The sequence below is a fragment of the Helianthus annuus genome, chromosome 16 (genome assembly GCF_002127325.2).
Source record: "Helianthus annuus cultivar XRQ/B chromosome 16, HanXRQr2.0-SUNRISE, whole genome shotgun sequence".
NCBI lineage: Eukaryota > Viridiplantae > Streptophyta > Magnoliopsida > Asterales > Asteraceae > Helianthus > Helianthus annuus.
The window spans coordinates 160,885,117-160,900,657 of NC_035448.2; the positions used below are offsets into that span (position 1 = coordinate 160,885,117).

The window sequence follows — 15,541 nt, forward strand, 5'->3', positions numbered from 1 at the left end:
GTTGTTAATACCATTTTTAGTGACACAACTTATTCCCGACACTTTGGAAAATGTCTAGTAATATTTTTCTCATGTTTTGGCACTTTATTAGCCAGCTAGAAGCTGAATTGTAAATTAAAGTGCTGTGTTTTGTGCTCAGTGTACGTTTTAGGCACATCCAGTCATCGTAACTTTTTCCTAGAGACGCAGTTCTACAACCCTTGTATCCCTACACTCACTATGGGTGTAGTAAAATATTTCTGGCTCATACAGGCCTTAGAGGCAGTATCTGCCTGATGCTGGCTTTATCAGCATGTTCAATAGGTTATCCGTTCATAGTGCTACTGTGCTTTTGTGCATCATGTTTGTCACTAGAGTTCAGTATGTAAATAATGTCGTGACGGTATGTAAAGTATGATGCAGATATGTACAAGTATCAGAAGTCAAGTAGCAGTTCATCAGTAAATTCAGTTAAGCACAGTAATCAAGCAGTAATTAATTATTAATTAAGTCGTACGGATACCTGGTTTAGTGAGGGTTGTCACACTCAACCCCATAGAAAAATGTACAAAACAAGGTTTTTGAGTAAACCTAAGTTTAAATCAAATGTTATGTTTTGCAAAAAACAATGCTTTATGATTACAAACATTTAGGCAGTGATGTTAATCGCATACATTCAAGCCTCGCGACTGTGGCAACAAACCTTTAAACAAATTAAAGGTTTATCTAAGTTATGTAGTCGGATTCTGTCATTCCCAACTTCCAAACAAACCTAGGAAGTCGGAAACGGGAGTTGTCAATTCCTATGGTACCATTACATACTACCGAGCGGCGTGATCAATGTTAATGAATGTATTATTGTCCCGATTAAACACACCAAATGTCATAACCAATGTAGCATGTGAAAACCATGTACTAGGAATGCTAAGTAAACATGCCTAGTAGAAATGTTCATGTAAAACAATGTGCTAGCATGCTCAGTAAACATACATAGCAGAAATGTCATGTAAAACAATGTGTACATATTCTAAGTAAACATATGCAGCAAATGTGTAAATAAATCAATGTGCTAGCATGCTTAACATACATAGCAAAACACAATTGAAAGCATGTACTATAAGTGTAGTAGGTGAAACTAGCATGTTTATGTCATAAAAGCATGAACTGCACGAAAGTAACACGTATGTACATGTGTATCACCCCAAAATATTTGAAAACGGTAAAAGAGGGGAACTATGTACTCACTTGGGATTGCCTAATAGTCTTGAGAATAAGACCAAACAAGGCTCCAAGGATCACGAATCAACCGACACCTAGTATAGGTAACTATGTTAATAATCGGTTCCTAAGTCAGGAGATAGGATAAAATGAGGTTCTATAAATCAAATGAGTATATGAACTCAAATGGTATGATTTAATAGGCCCTACATTCTTATTGGAAAGTCTAACTAAGTGCTTTTGACCCGTTTCGACCCATTATGGTAGTATAAGCTACTAAAATGCGTCGTTTGCGTAAAACTATGTTCGGATGGTTAACTATGTGCTATGCCAAGTCTTACATGCCCAATTATCCCTAAACATGTTACTAAATCAGATTATATGTCAAAAATATGTTCACATAGGCAAAATACGGATTTATGTTTCAAAAGGGCGTTTTGGTCATTTCATATGGGCATACAAGCTAACTAGCAAATGACTAACCAATCCTATGTGATCATGAAGTATAACCTCAAAGGTTATTCCCTATGCAACTATGATCACTAAACAAGCTTGGTCGGATCCTAATGATCGACCAAACGGGTCGGGTTCGAAAGTCTAAGCGGTTGTCTAGACCGCTTAACTTACGACCCTAAACAAGCACTAAACTAATAGTGACGAGTTAAACATATCAAAACATGTTTAACCTCCTTAGAAAACTGATTTGGTATCAAAACAAAATGTTTTGATACCTAAAAGTAGTTTAGTGGCAAAATGCGTGCTCAAACGCATTTTGACTGAAACATTGACTCGTTACTAAACCTACTTAACGTGGTAATCAATAGGTATAATCGCTAAGGATTATAACCATCATGATTACAATCACGTTACAAAGTTCAACCGAACTTTGCGTTGACCATTGACTGGCCAAACTGAAAGTCAAACACTGTTTGACTTTTTAAGCTAGGAAAGCAATAAAAGAATGAAGGAAGCTTACAAAGGGTCCTAGCTATCTTTTCTACCAAGAATAAATTTCTAATCAGATTAGAAAGCTCCCCAAATCAGATGTAGAGGGGAAATGAGAAGAATGAGCAATGAATGAATGAAAGGTGATGGCTATTTATAGTTATGGTGAGTTCATGAGATCATGCCAAGTTTTTGTGTAACTTCCAAGCAATAAATCTCCACCATACAAGTGTTGTAAGCAGGTTAAAAGCCTTGGAGAAAGGATAACTTGGTTACCACACAAAGATCTTACAAGAACAGCCCCTGAATTATCAAACAACAGCTGAAATCAACTTTCTGGTCACTGGGCCTGCTTTACGGACCGCAAAGGGTCCCTTACGGTCCGTAAGGACCATGCTGTAGATCAGCAACTTTCAGAAAATGACAGTTTTGGCTCCTGAGCTTATTTTGATGCATATTGGCACTTCTAACACCCGTCAAGCCCATTTTTAAGCTTCATAATGAAGTTAAAGTATAGGGAACATGAAACATGCTTAAAAATATGACGGATGTTGGTTCGTTTGGCTGTACGGTTGCGTTGTTCGGCTAATTACGACGGAAATCGTAACAGGCGCGAAAACGATCCAAATTGCGAAACGAACGAATTTTTTGCATGCCGATCACTAAAATAAAAATATTTTAGTGTGTACAAAAATTTTGGATGTCCATATGTGGTCAGAACGTAAGATATGCGCAAAAATGCAAACTTACGCCATTTTTGACACTTTTAGTCCATGTAAGATCATATAAGCATGTTTTCACACACCGAACCTATAAAAGCTTATTTCTAAGCCATGTTTAGGTTATTTATGGTATGTTTAGCTTATGATCAAGTTTCGGACTATACGTTGCCTTACGAAAAGGCAGACTTTTGCAAGTTGACGCAAATAGTCCCTAAGAGTGAATAAACTTGTTTTTGCCATACCAAAGCCTTTTAAAACTTATTTCTAAGTTATGTAAAGGTTATTTAAGGTATGTTAAGTTTATATTGCTGTCCCGGAGTGTTTGTCGCTTTAAACTGATCGTGTTTACGCACCAGTTTGCGTATAACTCTCCAAAAAGCAATATAGAGTTCAAAATCGATCAAAAATCAACATGTGCATAACATCAACCATAAAATGACAAACATTGGGATCAAAACACACTGTTTTATTAATATTTTATTGTTTAGAGTTTGTACAATGATTACACAAGCACAGATGTCACACAAGCTTCAACAACCAATGTCGAAAGAAGGAATGTGTATCACCTTCCTACTTATGCTACCCCAGATATTAGTAGTAATGTGTGTCACTCATCTACAAAAGAAAAAGGTAAACTTACTGCAGACATTTTTTTCTAATTTAATTATGAATTGTAGTTTTGTTCATTTATTTTATATACTTTTGTCTTATAAGATTCATCAAGAAAAAGCTCATCAAGGAATGTACATCACACTCCCTTTGGAAGTACTAAGCAAACATCCTATTTTGTTGAGAGGACTCTATTATCAGATATTACGTTTTAAATTTTTGAAACAAAATATTTGTTTAGTCTTAGTTTTTATGAATTGTTATATATGTCTTATTTTACAAGCTTCAATATAGGTGTAATATCTAAAATTGAATTACCAATGAGTGAAGAGATGTTAGCAGATTCTGTAGTTAAGAAGATTCATGGAATTTCTAAAGGTATAAGATAAGAATGTAAATTCCTGTTAAGTTTTCAATATGTAGATAACTTATGTTGACTTATAAATTTGCTAAGTCTGTAGATTATATTGATCATGGAGATGCCATCTTTGTGTGTTCTAAATGTGATGCAATGTTATGGGAAGATGAAATGCTTATGGGAAATCAAAAACGTAAGAAAACATCCTATTCTCTTTGTTGTTCAAATGGAGATGTTGAGCTACCACCACCGCCTACACCTCCTCCATTACTATGTCATTTTATATAAAAGTCATACCTCACAGTCTTGAAATTTCATGGATAATATTCGAGCATATAACATGATGTTTTCCTTCACATCTCTTGGTGGGAAGGTTGACAAAAGTTATCAGAGAGGTAAAGGTCCTTATGTATTTAGACTACAAGGTCAAAATTATCATAGAATGGGTAGTCTACTTCCGGACGATGGGGAAGTACCCAAATTCTCACAGCTTTACATATATGATTCACAAAACGAAGTGGTAAATCGTCAAAAAGCAGTAAGATAATTTCTTTATGATAATTGTGGTATTTATGAATATATATTTTTCTTCTCAATATATTTACATTCATTATCGTTTGAAATGAATGTAAATTTTAACATTTTATATTTCTGGTAGTTCTCAGATAGAATCCAAAACTACAAGAAACAACCAGCTTGATAGCACAACCATCAAGGGTCTTAAAGATATGTTGGATTCTTGCAATCCTCTTGTCCAGTCCTTCGGAATAGTAAGAGATTGTTTTCAAGAAAATGAGTTTCAAGATGTAGGCTTGAAGCTTATTGGAACAAGAGATAAGGATGGAAGAGTTCACAATTTGCCAACAACATCAGAAATTGCTGCGTTAATAACTTGTGATTTTGATGGAGCATTTGATAGACGGGACGTTGTTGTTCGAAAGAAGTCTGGTGGTCTTCAAAGAATTAGTGAGCTTCACCCCTCTTACCTTGCTTTGCAATATCCACTTATTTTCCCATATGCAGAAGATGGTTATAGAGTTGGTATTAAACATAGAGGGATTGTGATTGATAATGAGGTACTTAGAACCAATCATACAATTAGAGAATTCTTTTGTTACAAAATTCAAGATAGACAGAATCAGTTTTCGTTGTTACTTAATGCGAAAAACTATTTCAGCAGTTTTTGGTTGATGGATACACGATGATCGAATCTTCCAGGTTGAATTATATAAGGACACAACAACCTAAACTTAGAACACAAAGTCTTAAGAACTTGAATGCTACTATTGAAAGTGGAGAGAATGATGCCTCAAGTTGTGGTAAACCTATACTTTTACCTTCATCATTTACTGGTGGTTCTAGAGATATGATGCAAAAGTACTTGGATGCTATGGCAATTTGCAAGTCTGTTGGATACCCCGATTTATTTATAACGGTGACTTGTAATCCAAACTGGCCTAATATTTACAGGTGTTTGCACGATAAAACTCTTAACGCTGAAGAGAGACCGGATATTATCTCTAGATTATTCAACTGTAAATTGGATCATCTTATAAAATACTTCAAGAAAGATAAATTCTTTGGTGATATACAAGCATGTACCCTTTAGTTATATTTTTTACTTTGAACATCTAATTATATTTATCTGACAGCTCACTGTTTAAAGATTTCAGTTATGTATATAGTGGAATTTCAGAAGCGTGGACTCCCACATGCTCACATATGTTTGTTCTTGAGTGCTGAAAGCAAATTTCCAACTGCATCTGATATTGATCGTGTTATTAGTGCTGAGATACCAGATAAAGAAAGAGATCCTGAATTATATGAGCTTGTCAAGAAATTTATGATTCATGGACCATGTGGTACAGACAACCCACTTTGTCCATGTATGGTTCAGCAAAAATGTTCTAAAAAGTTTCCCAAAAAATATGTAGATGAGACTTATGTTGATTCTGAAGGATATCTTGTCTATCTTCGTCGTAAAACAAGTAATACAGTAATAAAGAATAGTGTGACACTTGATAATAGATTTGTAGTTCCTTACAATGCTCTCCTGCTCAGAAAGTATCACTGCCACGTTAACGTTGAATGGTGCAACTAGTCAGGTTCTATCAAATATTTGTTTAAATATATTAATAAGGGGCCTGATAGAGTCACGACTTCTGTTTTTCAAGCCAATAGCACCAAGAATAATACGGAACAGAATGTAGCTGTAGATGAGATAAAAGCATACCTTGATTGTAGATATATCTCTACTTGTGAAGCTGCTTGGAGAATATTCATGTATGATATACATTATAGATCTCTAGCTATTGAAGTATTACCTTTTCATTGTGAAGATGGTCAGAGTATTGTGTATAACGATCATGATAATTTGTGTGATATTGTTACTGATCCAACTGTGAAAATGACAATGTTCACAGAGTGGATGGCTTGTAATAAAGTCAATGAATTTGCCAGGACATTGAGGTATGTTCAGTTTCCGGGATATTATGTATGGAATGCTAAAAATCGCAAATGGAATCGAAGAAAGCATCCATATGGATCAATTGGGAGGATATATTATGTTCCACCATCACTTGGTGATTGTTATTACCTAAGGATTTTACTGAATCATATTAAGGGACCAACCTGTTTTGAAGATATAAAAACAGTTGATGGGCAGGTTTTTCAAACATTTAAAGATGCATGTTTTGCACGGGGACTGTTGGATGATGATAAGGAATATGTTAATGCTGTCAAAGAAGCTAGCACATGGTCAACCGGAGATTTCTTGAGGACTTTTTTTGTAATGTTGTTGCTATCAAATTCGATATCTCGTCCTTGTGTTTTTTGGTCGGAAACGAAGTCCCTGTTATGTGAAGACATTCTGTATCATCAATGAAACATAACTGGTATTGCAGGTATTGTGATTATTTTATTAAAGTTATATACAACTACATTAAAATTATGCAATAGCTCTGTTATTGGCAAAAAACTAATACTTTTTTCAACATTTGTTTTAGATTTGGATCTTCAACAAGAAGAACTTGAAAATATCTGTCTATTTGAAATTGAAAAGTTGCTACTTACCAATGGAAGTACAGTGAGAAATTTTGATGATATGCCAAGTGTTCCAGACAATTATGTTTCATCGTCGAACAATTTATTGATAATGAAAGAATTATTGTATAACAGACTAGCTCTTCAAAGGGAACATGATGGTTATGTAAAGTGTTTAACTGCCGAACAGGAAAGGATATATAAAATTGTTATGGAAGCGACTGAAAAAGGTAATGGAGGTGTGTTTTTTGTATATGGTTATGGTGGAACTGGAAAGACGTTTCTTTGGAAGACATTCTCAGCTGCATTACGATCAAAAGGTGAAGTTGTATTGAATGTTGCATCCAGTGGAATTGCTTCACTTTTGCTGGATGGTGGTAGAACTGCTCATTCAAGGTTTGTAATTCCAATCAATATTAATGAGAATTCAATATGTTCGATAGAGCCTAATACTGAGTTAGGTGATTTAATTAAAAGAGCAACATTGATTATTTGGGATGAAGCACATATGACTCACAAGCATTGTTTCGAGGCTCTTGATAGAACAATGAGAGACATATCACGTTCCAGTCAACCAAACATGCAATCCAAGCCGTTTGGGGGAAAGGTCATTCTATTTGGTGGTGATTTTAGACAAATTCTTCTGGTCATCCCTAAAGGTACCATAACAATGATAGTCAATGCTTCTTTGAATTCTTCTTATATATGGCGACACTGTCAAGTACTAAAGCTAACTGAGAATATGAGATTAAGAGTTGGTTGTCAGGAAGCAGATTTGAAAGAATAAAGGAATTTGGAGAATGGATTTTAAAGATTGGTGATGGTCTGCTTGGTGAAGAAAATGATGGTGAGATTGATATTTAAATACTAGATGATTTACTTATTCATGACCAAGTCAATCCTATTTCTTCTCTCATTTCATTTATATATTCGGACATGAATAAGTTTTTGTGGGATTTAACGTATTTCCAACAAAGACCGATTCTTGCTCCAACTAATGAAGTGGTGGATTCAATAAATAAAGAGTTGTTAGAGAGTCTGCTTGGTAAAGAAAAGTTTTATTTTAGTTCAGATAGTTTATGCCAACAGAGGAAGAATAAGAGCTTAATATGGCATTGTTTCCTCCTGATGTGTTAAACAATCTTCGTTTATCTAGTTTACCTAACCATAAATTAGTATTGAAACTTGGTGCTCCAGTGATGTTACTCAGAAACATTGATCAGGCAAATGGATTGTGTAATGGTACACGTTTACAAGTCACGAAGCTCGGAAAAGTTGTGATTGAAGCAAAAATAATCACAGGGACTAATATAGATCATCATACTTTGATTTCAAGACTGAAGATGCCACCTTCTGATAAAAGAATACCAGTGAAGATTTCTCGAAGACAATTCCCACTTTCACTGTGTTTTGCTATGACAATAAATAAAAGTCAAGGACAATCATTGGAGCATGTTGGTTTATATCTTCCACGTCCAGTGTTTAGTCATGGCCAGCTCTATGTTGCTGTATCTAGAGTAAAAAGTAGGAAGGGGTTGAAAATTTTGATTTGTGATAAAGAGAAACGAGTCTGTATAACCACTACTAATGTGGTTTACAAAGAAGTTTTACAAAATCTATATAAACATTTGTCAACCTGGCAACGTCTGTTGGATATAATGGAGGAACTGTTGTTAGGAAATGTTTGTTGGAAAGGAATACAACTTTTTGAAAGCATCTGATACTTGCTCTGCATTAAGCCTATCCTGAGAACACATGTGATGAAAAATGTTTATATCTGGCATTGTAGTAACAGGTTTGCAGCTCTCATTTTTAATGAGAGTACTAAATTCTTTATTAATAACATTATTCTCTTAACATCTGTTTACTAACCTTTGTAATTTCTGTTGACCGACCTTTTTAACATGGGTTGACTAAGATCTGATAGTTACTATCTATCCATCTGGCAAGCTCTGTTGGAGATAATGGATGACAGTTCTTAGGAAAGTCTGTTGGAAAGCAACAGAAGTTTTTAGCAGTTAATAGATAACAATGGTTTGCTATCAACATAATGGAATTGCTGTTGAATAAACCTATTGATCATTAATTTATATCAATTTTGTAAGTCTGCACTAATTATTTTTTTACTCTCTGTCAATATATCTTATGCATGGTTTTCTAAGAATCGACCCGTGTTTGCACACGTGTAAGATCGTATTCGGACCCGAACGAGTCGATCAGAAGAGTTTATACTCAGTTTGAAAGGCGGAAACAGACAAACTGAGGTCAATTCAGCAAGATATACACTTTAAACTGTCGTTCTATTGATTTTGATGACAAATACAGCGAGACGACACTTCGGCAGCACTTCGTTGCACAAACCGGAAAGGATTTAAGTAATATCGCATAGACAGGTATTTATAGGGCTGTGATTCCGTGTGAAAGTGTTTTCAAGCGAAATTAAAGTTCCATGCGGAACTTAATTCCGTACGGAATTACACCCACACACTTTCATGCGGAATTAGCTACTCATGCGAAATTACCTAATTTCTCGAACCACGTGCCCTGTTTTATCTATCTACATACAAGACTCGATACAAGACGAAGTCGACAGACGCATGCACTAACAGACTCCCCCTCGAATGTTGACGAGTCTTCAGTGTCGAGTCTCCGCATCTTCAGCCTTTGTCAGTCTTCGGGCTTTTCTTTGAAGTATCTTACACTGTAAATCATCCTCAATATCTATCTCTATCTCTTAGCACTAGCAGACTCTTCTCGAATAAACTCCCCTAAAATGTTGATTTCTTTTCTTCTCTTTCAAACAATCCCAATATCGCAATCTGATTCTATCTTCTTTTGATCAGATCTGTTGATTCCTTAAGTTCTCAGCAGCTTGCGTGAAACACAAGTTTCTAGAAACATAACATGGCTCTTACAGACTCCCCCTTTCAATCAGCTGGGATCGCAGTCTGAATTTCACAGGTTTAAGATTGTCATCTGGCTCTCTCTTAATCACAGAATCTACAGGTATCGGAACCTGGCTAACCTACACAGTCTCTACATCCAACATAAGTTTTATAATACTTAAGATTTATCAATTTCAGACAATACTCGTAAATTTCTGATGAACCACTATCAAGATAGATTTCAAAACCTTTTTATACAAACTCCCCCTCAAAAGATGCTCATCATGCTCAGCACTAGGAATTTTGAAAGTCAACTTTCCAAAAACAGTTGTCGAAAATCTTTTTGGATTTTTCAAAAAATTAATGCTAAAATACACACAAAATCTTTTTGGATTTTTCTATAAATGAAATGCAGAAAAGAAATATTTACAGACAATATTTTTGTGAGTTTGTGTAAGAGGATCATATCAGTTTTTGAGACAAATCACTAACACCGTTAAGCTTTATTTCATTTAAAGTTCTAAACAATTCACTTAGATTGTCAGTATACTTATCCACTAAAATTTTCACACAAAGTTCAACTGTTTCAAGATACGAGATTAATGTCTTAAGCACTTAAACTTATTCGCGTGTCCCACCTCTTGAATATACTCCCGTATCCAGATCCCAATATTCAGTCTTACAGGTGAGTATACCTAGATGATATCTGTTAAATGGTTAAATGCGAAACCGTGAGAGCTCAGGTCAGAACTTCCGTTCAGCAGAGAGATGGCGACTCGACTTTTGTTGTATCCCCTTTAGAGGATCTTTTCTTCAACAACACATGATTAACATTTTTCAATGTTTTATCATTTTTTGTACTGAGGGATGCGCTATGTTTCAAGCATTTTGCAAAGTATTATACGGAGACTAGGCCATTGCTTTCGCAATATCAGAAGTCTCAGGATAATACCCCAGATATCACTGAGTATAAAGACCTAGTATCTCAGAAAGAGGGACCTTTCAAACAAGATTTTGGGGGTTACCCATATATCCAAGAAATGTTCCCCACGATATCCGCAGTGAGATTGTTTGTCACATTTTACTATCCATTTCTTTAGCATGTTGTGATAGTCCACTGATGTACTATCATGTCCTCTTTTATACAACAAAACTCATTTTTGAATTTTATCATGTTTTTGGCTTTTCAAATTTTCTAATGATTTTGGATTTTCTAAAATTTTTACTCCCCCTAAAATGCAAACACTATTAAAGAAATTTGAAAACAAACTATTGTGAATTGCTTCATTTCCTCATCCCCTTGGCATAAACAATCAGAACTCCCCCTTTCAACAAACTATTTTCCCATTAAGATTTCAAAACACTTAAGTTTGTTTAAATCGAAATGGTTTTTCCTGAAAATAAGTTTTGTTAATTTTACAAACCACTTGTAGGTTCGGGGTTCATCATATTGTTTTTCAACCACTTGTAATAGGATTTCATCAAGTTCAAACTAATGACCTTGACTAATCACTTTGTATGACCAAACCTCTGTACTACTTGTAAATTTAACCAAAATACTTGAACAACGAAATCACTTTTCGTGAATTTCTCAAGAAAAATACCACCTGTAGGAAATACAGGTACAACTTAATGTCCCTGATTTACCACTTGTAGGTATTCACAATCAAACCTGTTTATAAAGAATGATGCCGATTCCTGCTTCACTCTTACCAACCTGGAAGCTCCGGCAAGTCAGGTTTTTCATTCAAAGAAAGTATCCACCCAAGCCTGACCAGCCTTGGGTGATATCGAGTTACCAACCCTCGGTTTCTTACCTTCTAACTTCTTTTCGTAGAACTCTTTAACCCCTTTGACTTTTCTGTCTATCATTTTTCCAAAGATGTGTTTCACTTTGGGGTTAAAGGCCTTCTCAACATCAAATTCCTTTTTATCAGAATAAAATTGATTTGAAATTTCAACTTTTCAAATTTTCTTCTTAAAATTTTCAGCCCGAAGTGGTGGAAAATTCTCATCATCCACAGTCAGCACTGATTTTTCACCTTTTACCTCAACATGTGGCTCCTCTGATTTTGTGGAATCAGATTCATCGCCAGAAGATAGCTCCTCTGATTTTGACGAATCAGAATCATTGCTAGAACTATTACTTGATTTCTTAACAACCCACCTTTGGTTGTTAGAAGCCTTTCTCTTGTAAAATCTATTTGAACATTCACCAATTTCAAATTTTGAATTTTTTAAGAGTTTTGTTCTGTCAATTGGTGGTTCAAACTCAATCACTTTTTCTTTCAGTTTACGAGATACTCCCTGTTTTGATTGTATTGCCTTAGAACACTCTCTGGCAATATGTCCAACTGTGTTGCATTGGAAACAGGTTCTCGTTTCCTTCTTTTGTTCAGCAAACTTCATTTCTTCTTGCTTCTTCGCAAGGAATTCCCTATTTGATTGTTTCCAGAAAGGGCTTTTCATCTCTTCCTCTAAGCTTATTCTTGAAACAAAATTCATTTTTGATTTAAAATCTCGAACATATTTTTCATTTTTATAATTTTCTGGTGGAGTAAAACCTAATCCTTTCTTTTTGAAATTACCGTTATGGTTTGGTTTCTTTTGATAACCAGAACCAGAACTGTAACCCTTTTTCTTGTTTAGACGTTGCTGAACTCTTGAGGTGTATTTTTTAGGTTTTTGATTAAGATTTACATCTTTTATTTCAGAAATATTAATTTCTGTTAGTTTGAAAACCTTTTTGATCATTTCAGGTTTAACACCTCTTATTGGAAATTCCTCATCAGAATATAATTTGTCAGAATCATTCAAAGTATATGCAACTTTAAACGTTTCGTCATCCAAATTAGATTTTGATAACAGGAATTCTTTGTTGTAAATTTTTTTGCCCTGTTTTTTGTTTTGACCCGGAGTGCTGGACTCAGACTTTGACTCCTCTGTTTCATCGTTATCTAACACATGATCCACTACTTTCTTCATCAATTGAGATTGTTGATAAGTGTCAGACGATGTGAAAATAACATCAATATTTTCTGGAAAATTGACCGAGGATTTTGACTCCCACTGTAAGTTTGTTGCCTTTTGAACTCTTTCAGAATTTGGATTTCTGGGCAAATATCCATTTTCCAGCGGGGGTGGACACTTGTTATAACTAACACCTTATTTCTTACCAGAATTCTTCTTGTCAGTCTTTTTCTTTGTGTCATTTTTCTTTTCTGGAATCTTTTCAGGAGTCTTTACATCAAATACCGTCTTTTCTTCAGGTACTTCATCTTCTTCAAACACCTTCATTCCTTCAACAGTCAGATAAATCCTATCAATGACATAAGAAGTACATGAGTAACTTTTCAACAAACGATTAACTCTTTCAGTTTCAATTCTTTGTGCTTCCAGTTTTTGTTCAAGAGCAGCACATTTTCAATGTAATTGTTCACAACTTTTTGCTTTATCATGAAAGCTCCTTGAAGTGTCTTCATTGCTGTTGCCTGCTCTTCACTTGTGTCATTGTACATATTCATGGCTTTGTTCAGCACATCATAAGACTCCTTCAATCTGTTCATGTTGTGAATCAACGAACTATTTTGTTTCTTCACTGCTTCATAATTTTCACAAATTACTAGACTTTTCTTTGCAATAAATTCTTCATCAATTTTAAAAGCTGGAACTTCTTTTACTTTTCTTCTCACCACTGGAACATCCTCATCATCACTGCTGACCGGTGTTTTGATCTTTTTCTTTTTCTTTTTAGCTTTTTCATCTTCACTGTCACTTTCTGCCATCATTTTCAAATGTTGTGCCATCCTTTTTGCATAATACTCAGTACCATCATCACTGTCTTCTTCAATTCTAGCAACAAAAGCTTTGTGACTTGATGCTTTGTTAGGATCATAATCATCCCAATTGAAACCTTCCCAGTTAAAACCTTCAGGTAACTTTTCATCATCTTGATCTATCAAACATGCTTTACCATCAGCTGAAACATATTTGTCCCAACTGAAATCTGCTGATGATTTCTTCTCATCCTGATTTACCATACATGCTCTCTTTGAAGATTCTTCAATTACCTTTCTCCCATGTGCAACTTGTGGTTCGTGTTGATTTGGTTGTTGAGCAACTTGATGGTATATGGCTTTCCGGTAGTAATCATTGTTGTTAAACGGATTTTGAGCTCCACTTGCTTCGCGATTAGTGCACCCCCTCTTGAAGTGTCCTTTTTCCCTGCAACGAAAACAAGTGACTTTAGATTTATCAAAGCCTAAAGTAGAAATATTAGCCTCACGGAGATCATCTCTTCCTGTGATCTGCTTAAATTTCTCAGCTCGTCTCAATACACTAGCCAAACACCATTTGATATCCATTAATTCCATCTCTTCAGCATCGATCTGATCGTAATCCTCCTTAGTCAGCATTGGATTCCCGATCCGACCTGCAACAAAACTTCCATATGATTCTAGAACAGTTCCTAACAAAGACATATGGCTTTTTGAAATTTCTTCTGTATAATCTTGATCATCCTCAAGATTTAAAACAATGTTGCACTGAAGCTTCTTTCCATTTTTCTTTGTTGAAATGTTTGGATCAAAAAATGGATATGATGAAAAACTTGTGTTGCTGTTTGACCCTTTTGAGGAACTTCCTGATGAACTCTTTGCATTGAATGCAGTTTCAACCTTTGGAGATAAGTTGGTGGTTTTGTCATTTAACCCTGCTTTGTAATAAAGCCCAATGTCTTGTTCACCATCGAAATCTTTCATTCTTGAGATCTTTCTCTGTTCCATCTCCTGAGCCTCAATCTTTTCAATGAATTTGCTAAGTGTTAGATTGCTAAACCCTTTCTTGTTTCTTAGCATCATGAGATATGTGCCCCAAGTTTCATGTGGCAATGCATCAGCTAGCTTCTCTATCAGCTCTTCATTGTCTTTGTTGATGCTCACTCTCTTCAAGTTAACCAGCAAATTGCAGTATCTTTCGATTATCTGCTTTGTGCTTTCATTTTTCAAACCATGAAATAGATCAAACTCTTTCTTCAGAAGCGATTTTTTTGTTCTCTATCATTTCTTGACTTCCAACAAACTTTGATCTTAAAGCTTTCCAAATCGAATAAAAACTTCCATTATGTTGCAATAAGACCATGATGTCTTCTTTCACAGCTTGTTGTAGAAGACTTAGCATCATTTTTTCATTCTTGTATTTCTTTTTATCATCAGCACTCATATCCTTGATAGCAATCTCCTCTTCATCATCATTTATCGGTCTAACGTATTTTGTCTCAACACATTCCCAAGCATCCAAATAATTTGCTTGAACCCAGTTTTCGAAACGTCCTTCCCAACCCTTATACTCCTCGATGTTCATGAGTTTGGGCGATTTTTGCATAGTGCCCATTTCGTTTTCTAACATTGTCTGCTGAATTATAGAAATCGGAGTAGCGAACGCGTTGTAGAATTCCTCTTCCATGATTCGGTTTTCAAAATTACACAAACTGACTGTTCAAACGAAATTACCCTTCACACGGAATCACTTTCAAACGAAAATACACTGATGCAGAATTACTTGGTTCAAACGAGATCACCTTCAAACGAAATTAACCTCTTGGTGCGGGATTACTAATTCCGCGTGAACCAACCCAAGCAAAATTACCAGCTGATGCGGAATTAGGGAATATCGCGTGAACTTTCAAACGGAATTATCAATCTGGTGCGAAGTTACACCCTAATCTCGTGCGGAATATGCTGATGTCATCATTCTCGATGCGAAATTTGTCAAATTGATCTAGT

At 35.3% G+C, this 15,541-nt stretch overlaps 2 protein-coding genes across 2 annotated transcripts; both read left to right on the forward strand.

Annotated features, from left to right (window-relative positions):
- Positions 1-4,171: 4,171 nt before the first annotated feature.
- LOC110919851 lies at positions 4,172-7,660 on the forward strand. Its single transcript, XM_035985611.1, has 7 exons — positions 4,172-4,351; positions 4,497-4,907; positions 5,009-5,429; positions 5,484-5,827; positions 5,972-6,619; positions 6,837-6,916; positions 7,009-7,660. Exons 1-7 carry the CDS (start codon positions 4,172-4,174, stop codon positions 7,658-7,660), a joined length of 2,736 nt encoding a protein of 911 aa, XP_035841504.1.
- Positions 7,661-7,982: 322 nt separating this feature from the next.
- Positions 7,983-8,594, forward strand: LOC118488288 (ATP-dependent DNA helicase PIF1-like). The gene has a single exon (XM_035985612.1). The coding sequence runs from the start codon at positions 7,983-7,985 to the stop codon at positions 8,592-8,594; it is 612 nt and encodes a 203-aa protein (XP_035841505.1).
- Positions 8,595-15,541: the final 6,947 nt, after the last annotated feature.